This window comes from Brachyistius frenatus, unplaced genomic scaffold (genome assembly GCF_029030835.1).
Source record: "Brachyistius frenatus isolate BFR_SWC_R1_liver_20210118 unplaced genomic scaffold, ASM2903083v1 Contig_140, whole genome shotgun sequence".
In the NCBI taxonomy this organism is placed as follows: Eukaryota; Metazoa; Chordata; class Actinopteri; family Embiotocidae; genus Brachyistius; species Brachyistius frenatus.
The window spans coordinates 400289-417500 of NW_027210739.1; the positions used below are offsets into that span (position 1 = coordinate 400289).

The following is a 17212-nucleotide window of genomic DNA, read 5'->3' on the forward strand; positions in this document are numbered from 1 at the left end:
ACAATGGCAGAGTTTGGCCACAGCTCCATGTTAGTAGCCTGATGGAGAAGGCATTTAATGCTCTTGGAATGCTTGGATGCCCAAGGCACCTTTTTACAACAGTCCACATTCTGCAGTATAGGGTTCCCTTATGAAGCCGGGAGAGAGAGGGAAAGAGAAAGAAGAAATCAGGGGGGGGCAGACAGAGAGAGAGAGAGAGAGAGAGAGAGAGAGAGAGAGAGAGAGAGAGAGAGAGGATGTAAGAAAATACAGGTCCGGAGAAACATTGTTAAATTCGTTCCTGCAAGAATGGAATCTCGATTTTACTTTTTTTTCCCCCCCCTCCATTTGTTTCCCTGCTTCTGTTGCAGACCATCTTTTGCTTTCTTTACTTTTTTCCCCCCTGAGATTATTAATGATGTAAGCCCTCTGTGCACCTATTATCCTGTAATGTCCTTAATTTACGACCTCTCTGTCCCTCCCACAATTGTACGCTCATGTTGACAAGAAGCTAAGCTGAGCAGGTGAAGATTGTTTATAAAGCACACGAGTTGCAGTCGCTTATGTCTAGACTCTTTGAGGACAAACTAGGGAAGACTAGAAGCCTCCTCTGTGGACACTTTGGCTTTGAACAAATTCTCTTTGTGGTTTTCTGCTAGTCACTCTGGAATTTATGACATAAATTACAATTAACTACCTGGAAAACCATCCTCCTCCCCCTGCAAATGAGAATACAGTATACACCACAAGAGAATAGGAAGTACGTCAGAAAGGAGAACTTAACAAGAACTTTCGTAATCGTCCGTTGTACACTAATTAACAGAACTCCAGTAGTTCCTGATGCTTCAAGAGGAAATTAATGTTAAACACGGGGGGGGGGGGGAATAAGCTGAGAAAGAAAAATGGTGCAGAAAACAGACACAAAAGGGAAAACATATATGTGCATGTGCTTGCAGACAAGCATGGAACATAAAACTGAGTCATGTTAATAGCTCCTGTTGTTAACAACTCAGGGAAAAGGGGATGTGGTGTTTTGTGGAGGCATAAGTATTACGGGAAATATGCTGCTCAGCCCAGGAGAATGAAAGAAGGAAAGCGGGAGCAGGAGGCACAAAAAAGGGGAGAATTAAAGAGAAGAAGATGGCAGTTAGAGGGAAAGGAAGATGATGTGAAAGTAAAGGATGAGAAGACAGCACGGGATAACAGAAGAAGGGAAGGAGGAGGGGAGATGTGGAAAAGCAGGGAGAGGGAATGGGAATAAGGAGGAAGTGAAGACGGACTGAAATAAAACTGAGAAGAGAGACGAGTCGTTTGGAAAGTGGAGTATGAACTACAGGATGCAGATGATGGAGCTGATTAAAGACAAGAACCAGATCAATGACCTAAAGAGACAAAAAAAAGACCAAGCCTGGGTTCTCTACTGGTGTTGTAACACCAGACCAGTAAATAACAAGAGATCATAATACTATTTCCTAATATTCAGCTCGTAACATATTAAAAACTTCTGAAGATAAGTGGGCACGTCTTGTTGGCTTGCCATCACATAAGCAAAATGGTTGTCAAGAGCCTCTGGAAATTAGATGAAGTGGAGTGAATATGAAAGAACTAAAAGTCAGCAAGAACTCTGGGAGAAAGCAAACCATGTCTGTGTGTGCGGTAACAAACAATTTCCTGGCTGATGCAGATACACAGCAGTTTTAATCTATTTAGGTGCTCTTGGATGTCTCACTGGCACACAACAAAAGCCACAAACAGCTCTATCTCTCCACACAGAACCGCCCTGACCAGCCATTCTTTGCACATTGTTGTGTTTATTAGTGCAGTTCTTGTTGAAAGAGTTGTGGGAGCATCATCCCAATGAACCCTCTCATGCATGACAGTGGTGTGGAAATTGGTAAATTGTGACTCTTTGTGTGCCTCTGTGTGTGTGTGTGTGTGTGTGTGTGTGTGTGTGTGTGTGTGTGTGTGTGTGTGTGTGTGTGTGTGTGTGTGTGTGTGTGTGTGTGTGTGTGTGTGTGTGTGTGTGTGTGTGTGTGGTCTGGTTTATCAATGTTTGTGAGGAGAGGCATGACATTATGTGGTTAGTGGTTCAAATGAAAGGTAGAGGAGACTAAAATGTATGAATTTACAGCTAAATATGTGATCGTTTTGTGAGTTTTTGCCATCGGCTCTTGGAAATCATTTCAGTAACTGTTTTTGTTTTTAACAGTTAAATGCTTTGAACTTCAAGTTGATCATCTTTATTTTCTATTTGCTACAGATTCTGAATTTTTAGCTTTTACAAATCAATTTGTAACACATGCAGAAAAAAACACACCATTTATTTAATCAACTAGTTAGACTTGGCATTACACGAGAAACACGTCCATTTGTCAGGATTTTTCAACAAAACGGTATTTTTACTAAGCCAGCAGTAAACAAGATTTAGTGCTGGAGGCAGCTCGGCAGCTCAATTGTTGGAAATTTGCGCAGATCAGCAACAGGTCCAAATTAATTGTAAATTTCCAGTGACATTATACTTGTTAGCTCCAGTGTTTTACTGTTATAGCTGTAGCTTTGGGCAGATGTCTAGCATTAAACAGCTTGCTGGCATCATTAATTAGTGCACGCCTCTCCCTGTTTCTGGCTCAAATACTCACACACAGACATAGGTCCTGGCATGTCTCGTCTCTACTGCTTTTAAATTAGTAGAGATGACATTTTGTAGACTAAGAGGCATTTAAAAGTTATTTGTTGTGTCTGGTCTTCACAATAAATATCATCGTACCTTGATTAAACTTCTTAATATTGTCATTATTTGTGTCCACTCTCTTTCACTACTGCCCTTTTAGTCTGCAAAAGCACTTATTAAACATCTGTCCATCCTTGGGGACGGATGTTTTTGTTTTTGGCGTTAAACTTTGATTTTGAATTTTAATCCGATTATAATGACCTCTAAGACAGATTTGTGATTTTGGTCTATAGCAATAAACTCGACTTGACAGTGAGGCTGTTTGGTTGATTAACTTTTCTGCCTTTTATTCACAAGGTGGTCTCACTTTTCGGGGGCACTGAAGTGCCCATATTTAGCAATAAACACACTACTATAAGTTCTTCCCTGCAATCTTAGTGTTCAGGAAGTCTTGTCCTTTCCACTACCTTCACTCAGGACATCTCGCTATGAGGTCACTTCTCATACTCGGAGTCTCATCGCCAAATCCAAATGCAAATGATCTGTCCTAATTGAACATTGAACATCAGATGTATACCTATATAAGAGACTTGGAGGATAGATTTCCTCTATCAAGTTTCCTTTACTTTTAAGGCTTTAAATTGTGTAATTTGTTAGTGTGTGTCTGCATGGTTGTATAGATGCACATAATCCAATGTTTCCACATGCGGGTCATTGATTGTGACGAGTGTGTAAAATATGTAAGCATCATGTGCAGCAGTGGTCCAGTTTACTATGTCTCAGCCTCACCTCTGTCCCGTCGGGTTGTAGATCTCATTGCTTTGGCAACCACTTATCGTGATGGGGTCAAAAGACTGGAAGGAGCGCAGGCCCACGCCGGAGATGGCCACAAGGCGAGAGGCAAATATGACCAAGATAGCCTTTGTGTGGTAAAAGGCCACCGACAGGTCGTGGCTCACGGGGATTACCAACGGGTTAGTGCGACAGCTCAGACGCCATTCACCTGTGGAGAGGATGTTGGGGCCAAAGATAAAACAGAGTGCAGTGAGGTTGAGGTAGAGAAGATAGGGGGACAGTGAAACACATTTAAGATGTTTAGCTTTCCACTCAGTCATATTTACTGGTCTAATACCAAAGGTGAATGAAGTGCAGTTTGTGCAAAGTATTGAAGGCAGTTCTCACCTAGACTGTGGATCCCCTCCTTGGTGTCCACCAACTGAACAGTGATATTACACTGTGTCTGGTCAATGTAGCCGGTCCCATCAGCGGCCAGGTGGATAATTACAGCTGCTGCCACCATGGGATGAGAAAAGTGGGCCTGAAAGAAGGGGGGGAAAAAAGTATAAAGCTATGTACAATTTATCATTTACTACTTTATCCTATTTCCTCTTAAAGTTCACAACAGCTTTATGTTACGTCAGAAATTCTGTCTGGTGTAGTCAGTGGAAATGTGTTTTCACTGTGCTTTCCTGGTTTGAATCATGTATTATTCATCATATGTACATCATTCTTAAGCCTTGTGGGTTTTTTGTTTTTTTTTCAAGTTGCAAAGTGTTGCTTTCTGTCAGCCACCACAATGATGCGGTGGTGTCCATTGTATATAATTAATTACAAGCAAAATTTGGGTTTCATTGGAATGAATCATCCAAACCAGAAAGTTAGGGAACCACTGATGATACACGTCACTTTACAAATACAAGAAACTATGGATACAGAGAGACTGCCATTGCTTTAACAGGGAGTGTAAAGTTAGTGTCATACACAAATATCAAACTTCCATCAGGTGTTTATTATTTTATCTCCAACTGATATTTTAGTCAAGACCAGAACAGACAAGTTCTGACTCGCTTATAGAATTTATTTGTACTGAGGCGATAGAAAGATCTGTTGTTGTGAATATTGGTCTTACCTTGAGCCAATAGTTATTATATCCCCAGGAGGACTGATGGGCCTCGCGACAGGGGAACCATGCATACTGGGACACTCCATCAGATAGATCAAACACCTTGGACTGACATGTCTGGAGAAACACACGAGACATAGAAGGAAATTGGGCGACTTTGTCTACTTCCTTGCATCCATTTCAAATTAAAAGTCCTCATTTCAAGTTAAAAGTCCTCCAGTGTTTCATACACGGTCCGGCCATATAGTTCAACTTAAATCATCTTATTATTCTGAATTGTAGTAGATGTCGTCTTGATAAAATATCATTATACAAGTATATTATGCAAAATATATTTTTTCATGTTTTATTCACCGTAGAAATCCAGAATGTAACACTTAAGGATTTGTTGACGTCGTCCTTGGTCATCACAACAGACCCGAATTAACAAAATGTTCCAAGTTTAGTACCTGTCTATCTAAAAGTTGACATTTGGTTACAGTCTTGGCCCTTCGACAACGCTGTGACCTCTGCTGTTCAACAACTGTCAGCTGTTTATCGGTTGTTTGGAATGACGTGCAGCTGACGTGTTTGTGTGCAGTACTGTTTGTTTGTGTCACGTCAACAAACACGACATCCTGTCATGTGTCACACGCCTCATATCCCTGTTCTCTTCTTCTGTCTCTAATTATTTTGTGTACTCGTCACAGTAATATGTTCTCACTTTGTCCTGGGCGGCCTCAGAGGTTATTCACGGTTCACAGAATCTGAATGTGTCACTTGGTAACTAAATTATCGTAAAATGAGGATGTTTAGAAGAAAAAAGAAAACACGAATAAGATTTTAGTGTAATAAATTAAAAAAAAAACAAAGGTGGGTTGTTCCAAACATCTTGGAGAACTTGCAACAGTTCTTCTGTAGATTTAGGCTCTCAGTTGCTTCTGTCGCTCGATGTAATCCCAGACTTACTCAATGATCAGGGCTCTGCAGGGGCCACACCATCTGCTGCATGACTCTCAGCTCTTCTTGTTGCTGAACTTAGTTCTTTATGACTTTGGCTGTATGTTTGGGGTCGTTGTCATGCTGCAGAACGAGTCTGGGATGGTATAAAATCAAATGTATTTGGAACGATCACGAGTGCTATTTAACTGAACTCCGACTATCATAGTAGTAATATTTATCCACATATATAATACTTGAAAATATCAATTTCATATGGTTCTTTCATAAATGCAAGTCATAGAATTGAACAGCAGATTTTAAGAAAAAGTATTCCAAGACCATAACTTGGCCCTTAGAACACGCTATCTTAATCTGTCATCTTAACAATCCCAACATAAGTAGTAGGATATAGCTTTAAAAGGCAGATGGATGCAAGGTAATTAAAAACTATATTCAATGGTAATACATTCCAATATGACATGTCAACTCAGCACTGTAGCTTTGCTAGGAAACAGAAAATCAAGCGATCCCAATATAGGATGTTTGTCCCACGCACAATCACCTCATCAGCCACGTTAGCATCTTGGACCATGTCCGGCAAGGTATGAGAAACAAAAAATGACATGAGGAGAAACAGGTATGTGAAGAGGTCGACATTCAGTATAATTAACATGTAGGAAAAGGGGCAGAGAGACAGAAAAGTCAATATGATACAAGGTAAAAGAGTATTGAGCAATAGATAAACACAGATAAAAGGGGAGAGAGGACACAAACCCAAGGATGGTGAGTTTCGCCCGCTGCCCTGAGCAAGTGAAATACGACACCAGTAACATGATAGTTTTGCTAGAGAGGCTACTGTAAGATCCTGCCACCGTGGAAAACTGGCCAGACCAGCTATCTGCCCATATATCTGTTCCCTGGATCTGTTGACATGACCTTTCCGCTCAGAGCTGAAGTGGCAGAAATGAAAAATGCAGGTGACAAAAACACCTGAGATAAGTGGCCGTGAGACTTTCAGCCCATTTCAGTGCGATTGTGGAGATTTCCATCCAGATTGTTACTCTGGGTTTTATGAAAACAATTTTGGGGGGGGGTTCAGTTAACAGAAAATGTAGAAATTTGCTAAATTCTAATGTAAAAAAAACAATAACTGAATTGATACCAAGCGTTAACAAGTATAATTGAATGTGACCGTAGGTCTGCTAATGAACTGAAGTCAAGAGGACCCATTTCTATCAGTAACCCTTCACAGGTGACAAAACCCTTTCCATGTAAACTGATGACTTCTTCACGTAAACACAGGTGGCTCTAGCTACACCTTCCTCCACACCCCATCCCCTCTCATCCTTTGCTGCCCTCCAGCAAACACCCCCGCCCCTCCCCCTCCTTTTTAAAGCATCACACCAGTAGGAGGTAATTCACAAGCGTCCCTCGGCTCATTAGACTTCACTTCCACAAATAGAGTGTTAAAGAAAGACTTATAAAATGTGTATGCTGGACAAAAATGATCCTTTTGCACAAAATGTCTCTGAACCTGATAATACTGCTAGAACTGTAAAACCTATTTTTGGATTGTGTAGCTTTGAATTACAGACCATGATTACACATTTTGTAGTTCATGTGTTAAATATTAGCATTGAATGTTTAATCTAAATGCAGTATAAAAACCTTACGGTACATTCGTAGCGTGATCAGGAGTTATTTAAGGACTGGCGAAATGCATCCACAACAGTAAGTCCCCAAAGATGGTAAAAGGCATGTACATTGATTAATGCACTGAGAAGAGAGGGATGGTAGCCCAGAAACAGTTATAGCACTCACTTTATCACAGGTTATGTAACAAAACCTGATCGCTTTATACAGAATTTGCAAGTTCACAGCATATGACTACAATTGTTTTTCATACACAGACGACTTCAACCGACTTCATGGCAAAGGTGGAAAAAGTACACGTCTCCAGGCATCCTAGTATTACTTACTCTAGTAAAGAAAATGTACCTGCAACTCAGAAATAAAAGTTATTTTCTCTTGGTGGGCGCACTTTTTTTTTCATCCCCTTTTTATAATCTGTCTGAGAAAGATGTAAGATTTTAAAAATAAACTTTTATGGTTAATGCATCAGCTGAGTCCAATAAGACCAAATACAATACAGATGTGATATCCTTTATCACAGGCATATTGAAAGCCTTGGTTAATAAGCCAGCCACAAATATTAGGAATATTACATCACTGAATAATATTTGGAGGAAATCATGAATGGTTTAAGTGTCATGTATATTTTTTTTACTGTCTTTGTAAGATGTGGAACTCAGAGACGTGCGCAGACACAGATTTACTCTGTCCAAAAAAAGATTTCCATTTGGATCTCAATACACGTGGGATATAACACCAATATATTAATGATAATTGATAGTCTATCTACTGTATATGTTTCCAAAGGATTTCAAGAGCATTGCGTCACTTTATTAACACGTGAACGGAGGAGCCAAACGGAGGTCAAAAACAAGGCAAACCCTTAAAAAATAAAACAAGCACTCATTCAACCTCTGAGCAAGAAATAGAAATTAAGAAAAGAAACAGCACATGTGCATCTAAACTAAGACTTGTTCTTGTTTTCCCTCCTTCAGTCTGTTATACCACCTGCCAGCAGACCTTCAAATAGATTGCTTGATTACAACTACAATATCACAGCAGGAATTGTTGACAAAGGATAGTCCAAAGAATCTACCATGAATTCTCTCAGTTGGAAAAAGAGTAAGAGGAGAATATGCTCCTCCTATGATGTGTTGTACAAATAATTATGATTCAAACTGTAACAAGTAACAGGAAAATCTGATGGTATAAATGTGAATACCGCTTTTTTTTTTCTTTTTTTTTAAGGGATTTGCTTCTAAGATGAACTCATTAATGTTGTGCAAAGAGGCAAATGGGATACCCATTTAGCAAAACAGCTAAGCAAAAGGGATTAGCCTCTCCTACCTCACTCATAACAAAGACGTAACAGTCCCTGTTCGCCACCCTGTCTCCTAGAAGTGTTCCCAGTTATGTTGTAGTGACAAGGATAATCGCTGCTTGGATTACATTCGTTTTGGAAGGCGTGGGATGGGTGGGTTTAGCGGGCTTTTTTTTGTTTTGTTTTGTTCTTTTTTTTAATGAATGAAGCACTACATTTATGAATTACATGGAAGTCGCTTGGAGGTGGTCAGAGCGGCGGGCGCACAAACCACATGACTGCGACACCAGCGCAAGGCCAGGGGTTCCCATCCCGACTCCCATCTGTGGTTTGATTTAGGCAACAAATGCACGTTGGTTAAGGTTAGGGAAAGATTGTGGTTTTGGTTAAATGTTAATACACATGCTGAGTCTCGATTACTTGTTCTGTATTAACCCAGACCACGATTTTTCCCAAAACTAAACCTAGTGCTGCCATACAGCACCTAAACACAAGTATTAAACAAGTATTAATTAAGTATTAATAATGGTTTTGTCACTGCAAGTGGATATTATAAATCAAGATTAGATATGCTGGTGGAAAACAAAACAAATATGTTGAAATAAAATATTCTATTCACAAGTTTAGTGTCAAAATGATTGAGAATGGCCAAACATGTAAATTAACAATATGTCCTCATTATGAAAAAAGGTAATCCAGTTATTACTTTTTTCTTCAAAACACTTTCATTTTTGCAGATTATTGTTGATAAATGGTGATAGAACAGATCAACCAGAAGGACACAAACTCTAAACTCAATGCTACTGTGAAAAATATATGAGACAGTGATATGTTGTTTTACTGTCAATCAACCGGTTCCTAACCCAATCCGTAATCCTCTGACTTTGACTCTCTGACAACATACCAAACAATAACAGGAGGAGCCCTCCCTCCCACTGATCCAATGTAGCACCAGCCTATATAAATAGGGGTTGTTATTCTAGGTGCACAAGTTAAACGCAGAGGTATACTCCACCAATTCTCACCTTCCTTGAAAAACAATCACAGCAACACTGCAGATGACTTCAACTCCTTAACTCCAAAGTACACACACACACACACACACACACACACACACACACACACACACACACACACACACACACACACACACACACACACACACACACACACACACACACACACACGCAGAGTTACACACATGGTCCTAATATTTACCAGCTGGCTAGTCAGACTGGCAGACAACAGCCAACCCCAGGTCTGTAGACGCAAACTGGTGTTTGTAAATCACCACTTCAGATAAAAGGAGAGCCAAGTGTCTAAAGCCGGGGGGAAATCAAAGGAGATAAAGGTGAGGCGAAAGAGAGAATGCAACTGTCAGACTCATTACCTTAGAAATATGCCTGAACCGTAAAAATATTCACTTCATAACGCAAAACTTAAAAATGGGGAAAACAGAAAGGGAAGCTGTTTGCAAAGGCAGAATAATGACAATAATAATGGCTCTAATAGCATAATATAAATGAACAACAGCCTTTCCGCATCGTGCCGGGGTGAAGTTAGATGCCCTCTATGTAGCTACGCCTGCTCATAGTACTTATTCATGTACAAACATGTACACAGACATGTACAAACATACACATGCTGTACACATGCTACACTCCCTTGGCTTGGATATTGATGTCAAAGCCTCCAGATTTTCAAAATGTCCCATCTTGGATGCAAATCAATAAACCTCACAGACACAACCACAAACATAGGCCATATGTTGCTAGGACAAATATCAGACATTTAGGAGGCCCTGCAAAGGTCCTCTGTATATCTGGCAAAAACTAAATAATGGCCCAGGAGCTCAGGGAAGATCATAGTTCACGTTAGGACTAGCCTGACACGCTACGCTCATTTCGCTTTACTTTATATTCAACAGAATAATGAAGCAACAATAGAGGAACCATTTTCTTTCATGATCAATGACATTTATCATTTTTCAAATTGATATGCCCTCTTATTATAAAAGCCACACCACACCTAACAAGTTCAAATATTAAACTGGTTACTGTAATACATTAACTAGCAAATATTTAAGTGACATTTCAGAAAAGATCACTTGCAGTATAAATGAACTCAGCCTAAAAACATTTAGCTGCAGCAGTTTCACATGTAGGTGTTTGCTTGAAGCATGACGCTCGACCAGTAAGTATGAAGCAGCTCTTGCACGGGGATCATCAGGACGTATCTCATCTACACACAGACAGACAAGAAGGCGCCATCGTGACAACACATACTATGTTAAAAAAATAAAAATAAAAAAAGGATATATAATGAGTGGATTGGCTTGTAAGAGCATTTCTTTTATGAGTGACTGCCGACTGGAACTTTAGCAGTAAACACAATCACTACAATGAAGACTTCATCCATTTTGAGTCACCCCCTGTCAACAGTGTGAGCAGCGGCACACCGGGAGACGAGGATACCTGCCGAGCACTTCGACCGTAATTGTTTACGTCAGAGTCTGTCGTTCAATTCTTCAAAGTCAGGCACTGACCTAGTTTTTTTTTTTTTTTTTTCCTGGATTTGTGGACATATTTGACAAATGCAAAAGAAGAAGCCAATTTTGTAGGAGAATATTTAACATGTCACAGCTCCTCTGAAAACGTGTCTATTTCCTTTCAAAAGGATGTTTAATTTCATTTTTTTTTTTTTTTTTCCATTTCTCCTTCTCTCTTTGTTAAAGGCATATATACAAATCTGAAGCAGGAGTGAGCATCTGTGAGGCATTTGTGGCAAGAAAGGGAGAAGGAGAAACAGAGAGAAACTAGTATGAGTTTCCAAGCACCATCCCATGGTTTACTGGAATGCTGGTGAGCGCCTGGTGTGTGAGGTAATGTCCTGTCACCCAGACCCACCCATACCTACTGAAGCTCACCGTTTCATTGGTCCGAGGCCGATGATGGGCGACTTTCATGGCCTACTGGGAATGGGGCAGTAAAAGTTAGTGAGTGGGTGCAATTATGCAGCTTGCCTATCCCAGTCTCATCAAAACAGACATGAGGAGTGACTGGGTGGTAGGGAACACAGACCACAAACTAATGTATAGGGATTGGTGAGCGTACAATGCCAGCAAGTTGAAAACAGATGGGTCTGCGGAGAATATAAATGTCCCTCAGTCAGTGGCCCCCTATGCTCAATAAAACGGTGCCAAAACCCTGCATATTAACAGCTTGAAAATGTTATGGGGGGGTCATCAGTGCCATGAAAAAATACACCAGCTCCAATGAGGTTTCCACATGGCCGAACCGCAATAATAACTGAAACGGGAAAAGTAAAAGAAGAAAAAGAAACGCCATCCCGAAGGTTTCTTTTTAATGTTACCACATGCTTATGTCACTGGCACCGTGCCTGATGAGGACGGTGTGGTTTGTGGGGAATGTTGGTGAGAGAGACTGTGCCACAGAAGCTGGCCTTCCTGTACTGCTGAAAGCAACAGCTCGGCTACTGTGTGCACTTTTGTTTTTGTGGGCATTTATGTGTGCGTGTTTCAGCTTGTGCAACAGTATGCGCAACTTAGCCCCTGTATTTGTTTGCGTGTATACGTAGAGGAAAGTGTGTGTAAACGAGTATGTATGCTCTGCAGTAGCCTGTGTACAGTATGCATGTATCCTCCACTTAAGTACACAAACACACACACACACTGCCTGCTTTTTTAGGACCCGGGACAGAACTGGGCCAGTTATTGTTTCCTTCTTTTACAGCCGGAATAATTTCTTTTGCAGCGCCTCTCCTTCCCCCCTCTCCGTTCCCTCTGCAGCATTATTTACCTAAAGATGAATGCGGTAGGGGTTCCTTAATTCAGACCTCATGCACATATGTTTGTTTTACATCTCAACATGAGTGAACTTTATATATGGGCAATTTCTTGCACCATGAGAGGACTAAAATGTTATCCCTTCTGCTGCTTATGTATAATTAAGGTTAGTGTTCTCCAGGGGTGCCCAGGGGTTGCGTCAGAGATTGCCCGGGCAGCAGCGCTCTCTGGAGAAATCACCTGGTTTGCTGTTTGATCTTAAAGTTTGAATGCACATGCACGCTCCCCGCTAACACAAACCCAACCACACATGTATGTGAAGGCGAGGAGGCTGTGCACGTACACACACACACACACACACACACACACACACACACACACACACACACACACACACACACACACACACACACACACACACACACACACACACACACACACACACACACACACACACACATGGGCACACACGCAGAGGTTAGTTGCTAGGGCCAGTTCTCCACTCCAATTCCCCTCGAGCAAGTTGAGCGGGCTCGCCATATTCCACGGTGTGATAGGGGGGAACATTATGTTCTACTCCACAAGGACAGCAGTAGTACATTTCAGTCCCCTATGGACCTGCCCTATTATGCTGTATGGAGTCAGCTCTGCAAATGTGTGTGTGTGTGTGTGTGTGTGTGTGTGTGTGTGTGTGTGTGTGTGTGTGTGTGTGTGTGTGTGTGTGTGTGTGTGTGTGTGTGTGTGTGTGTGTGTGTGTGTGTGTGTGTGTGTGTTTTTGCATGTGCGCCTCCCTGTCTGGCAGCGTACCCGTGTGAGCTTGATCAGGGAAGAAGGGGGGAGAATCGTTTAAAGGAGCTGAGCAGGTCGTGTTGTTATACTCACAGGTAGCCGTAGATTTGAAGCCTTCTGCAATATCTTATAATGTCTCTTACGTTGAATGAGGGAGCAGAAAGGTTCAAGAAAATGAAAACAACATAACTATTAAACCTGGCTAAAATGCTACATTGGCAGTTTTTGTGATCATTAATGTGTCTCGACTTTATTAAATTCATACTTTCTCTGGTGTCCATATGGTATTTTGATTGGATCAAACTGCTCATTTGAGCACATTTTAATGTGGGAATAGCCAATAAGAGTGGTTTTGGACCATTTTCTGCTTTCACAATGACTTTTATTCAGTGATGTATTTTCTTTTGAATGCAGTAAGACTGTTGCTCAAACTAATTTCCAGATTGTTTTACCTCCAGTTACAAGCTTTAACCCCATCTGTCCATCCATCTGTCATTTATCATTTGTGTTTCTGCCTCCTTACTTTATTATATATGTCATGTAGGCCATTATTTTTATATATCATTTCCCCTTTTCTGCTTACTTTAGCTGGTTTTACAACACTTGACTGCTGTGTGCGCTATTGTTTTCATTTTCATTTAGAAATCTAGGCACCTCCTCCAATTTTCCAATCTGTGTGTTATTCTTTTCCTCTATTGTTGGTAATGTAAGCCCCCTTTCTGTCATTCAAGCACAAAATGAATATTACTGTACGACTATCATTGTAGTTTCTACAGTGGTGCACATAACTCCACAGGACTTTACAGGGATTCTCACTTTATTACCTAAAAAATTAAAGTCTAACGCACATTTACATTCTATAAAGCAGCCTAAGCTATTGTGTACAAACGAACAGTATGTATTTATGTCTCCATGCACCATTTATTCTTATGTTGCTGAACCCTGCCCAAGCAGTGTTTGTTTTTTGTGTTTTAAAGTTGGGGGCATCTTTCTCCTGGCTTTGCTCTGAGGCATTAGGATTCAAAAAGTTAAGAAAAAAAAGATCAGAACTCATGCTGCATATTGACATTATCATTCATTGTGGATTTATTTCAATATTCTTCTGTATCTATGTTGTGGAAACTTTAGAGTTGAAATATTCCCGTATACACTCATTAAACACACACACACACACACACACACACACACATACACACACACACACACACACACACACACACACACACACACACACACACACACACACACACACATAGCACTTGAGATTTCATGCAGATACATGATCTCTCTTTCTCCTCAAGTACCTTCTTGTGCTGTTGTTGCTTTCTTGCAACCGTAAAGATCCCTATCACTGCTGCCTGCCTCACTCTCTCTCTCTCTCTATGACACACACACACACACACACACACACACACACACACACACACACACACACACACACACACACACACACACACACACACACACACACACACACACACACACACACACACACACCGTCTTCCGACATCAAACGGAACTGATACACAAAGCCAATACAGGAATTGTTTACTAGATCAGAAGGAAATGATGTGCGATCCACTCCCCACTGCCTCTAACACACTCATTCAGAGCGAAGAGAATACTCACGAACACAGAGTTGGTTACACTCAAACATTGTTCTGTATCAGGGAAGCTAATCTCGAGCCCAACTCTACCAAAGAGCTGCGACCCATGAATCAGAAAAACATGATGAAATTAAGCCACTAAGGATGAAGGGAACATTAACAAGGCAGGACGATGATGTTGACTTCAGATAATATCTATAATGAGTACAACAAGCACCGACGTATCTGCACAGTCAGTTCTTCAAGCGACAACATGGTCACAAGGCAATGCTTCAGAAAGTGAACTGTCGGTACTGTGCTTAAGTTTTGGTTAGGTTTAGGCCCAAAATAATATGGTTCTGGTGAGTAAAAAAAATAAAAAATTGTTTGGGTGAAAGCATCTTTTAGGGATGCCGTTGTCATTGATAGATGTGGAGATCTGGAGATGTGAAGGAGCATCGGAGCTTTGCGGGTGTCTTGTGGTGGCCCAACTTCTTGCTGAGACACTTACTGCTTTTGTTTTTCTTTGTATGCTCCTTTTTTAACTTATAGCCTCTTCCTGGCCCTTTATTCCCTTTTTATGTTTATTCATCTCCCACACACACATAAACACACACACCAATACACAAACAAGCACTAGGAAGGCAATAATGGTACATATTGTGGGATGAATGCTAGTGGTTAACCAGACACTAACTCCAGCAGAGAACCTTACTGTTATTTTGGCTTTGTGTCGTGGTAATGACATTTTCTTTGGAGTGTGGTTGAGTCAGATCAAAATGTTTCCGTGTGCCAAGTTCCCAACAAGAAATGTCTCTATTATTGATCCTGTCAGGCATAAGAATCTTGCTGTCCTCATTTAGTATCATGGTCCTTGTAACTTCACTGAAGTTTAGTACACAAAAGATTGGGTGAGTGACAAAGAGAGAATAATTGAGTTGTAACCACATTGTGAATGCTATTTAACCCAAGAGCCAGTCCAGCAACAGCTTAGGTACTGGCAGGGGACTCTTAATCTTATTTATGCACGGTCACTCAATGCTCTCAACAGTTCCTTGAGAAAAGAAACTGAACAACATGTCACATTTATACATCATTGACTTCAAGTAGAAATTTTTTTTTTTAAAAAGTGTCCAACCGGAGGAGAGTTGAAACAAATTACATTTACTCTATTACAGGTACTTCAATAACTTTTTTCAGTAATTTGTACTTGTTGGAGTGGTTTTAATGCCACTTTCTTTTCACTCTTGAGTACATTTTTGGAGGTAAATCTGGATTTGTTTTTTTTTTCTTACTTTTTTAACTTTTGGAAACTCGCATTGTGGTACTTTTATTCATAAATTATTGTATGCATTATACAGTGCACATTATGAAAAAATTCTGATGGTCTGTTGACCTCAGATCTGCTGGGACTCTCTTTTAACATGCAGCCATATCATGACGTGACTGTTTACAGTGCTGTGGCAGACTCAGATAAGACAAAAGATCCCTGGCTTTACTTTTCTTTCTTACTTTTTTTACTTTTCTTGTCCAATGTTGGAGTGCAAAACAGGAATAAAAGCAACGAGTTATCTGAGGACATGAGGAGGAAAACAGCCAAGCATGAAAGACTGCAAGAGCAGCCCTGTGTAGCTCCATGTTCCTGTTTGACCACAGTTGCTAATATTATTAAAATGTTTAAGGCCTTTGGGACCAAAGCCAATTACCCTGGATGGAGCTGCATCAAAGAAAATTGAGGGATAGTTTAACTGGTGGAAAAAGAACGGAAGAAAACAAAGCAGGTACAAGCTGACCTCCAAGATCATGATACCGCAGTGTCTCATCGCACCATATATCACTCTTTGAGTGAAAGTGGGCTCAGAGAAAGAAAACCCAGGGAAATTGCACTCTTTGTAAAGAGAATACAAATGCCAGACAGCAGTTTGCTTAAACCCTTAAAGACAAATCACAATGGTTCAATGGAAATGTCCTTTAGACAGATAAAACAAAATTACAGCTCTTTGTTAAGTCACATCGGCTCTATGTTCGCTTAAAAAAAAAATAAAGCTTTCAAAGAAAAAGAAAAAATCCCCACTGTGAAACATGGAGTAGGCTACGTTGCTATGGGATTGTTTGCCTGCATCTGTGCTGAAGTGGCCTGTTATAAGTCCTGATCTTAAGCTATCGAACGTTCATGGAACGAAGGGGAAACTTACAGTTGGGAGAAGGTTCCTATCAAACCTGAGAGAGCTGGAGAAGTTCAAGAAGAGTGAACCAAACTAACCAAGAAGTGCAGGAAATATTCGATATAGCATCCCAATATTTCTGTGCAGTCCATTTTTATTTGTTGTAGTATTTAAAGCAATGTACATCGGAAATCAAAAGCAACATGTCAGTTGTATTAAATGTGTAATAGAGAATGCAGGAAGGCAAATAAATTGTCACTTTCAACTTATTCCAGAGAAAATTGTTGGCATTCTGTTGTTTTTAAGGGGAACGGTGTCAATAATTTCGGCCATGTGTGTACAAGCTACAACAAAATGACCTCACGAGTTGAGTTCATAATTACGCCTTGCACTCTGGCAGAAGTCATCATCTCAAACCTCACAACTTTAATATTGATGAC

The 17212-nt window shown here is 40.5% G+C and overlaps 1 protein-coding gene across 2 annotated transcripts in view; it reads right to left on the bottom strand.

The window, feature by feature from the left end:
* Window positions 1-17212, bottom strand: part of LOC138630747 (pappalysin-1-like) — an 86484-nt gene that overhangs the window by 32705 nt on the left and 36567 nt on the right. For both annotated transcript variants that reach the window (XM_069715261.1, XM_069715260.1), the window contains exons 11-13: window positions 4560-4670; window positions 3833-3968; window positions 3440-3653 (exon numbers count right to left, since the gene is read on the bottom strand). In XM_069715261.1, coding sequence (XP_069571362.1) covers window positions 3440-3653; window positions 3833-3968; window positions 4560-4670 — 461 coding nt within the window. The remainder of the gene's footprint in view (window positions 1-3439; window positions 3654-3832; window positions 3969-4559; window positions 4671-17212) is intronic.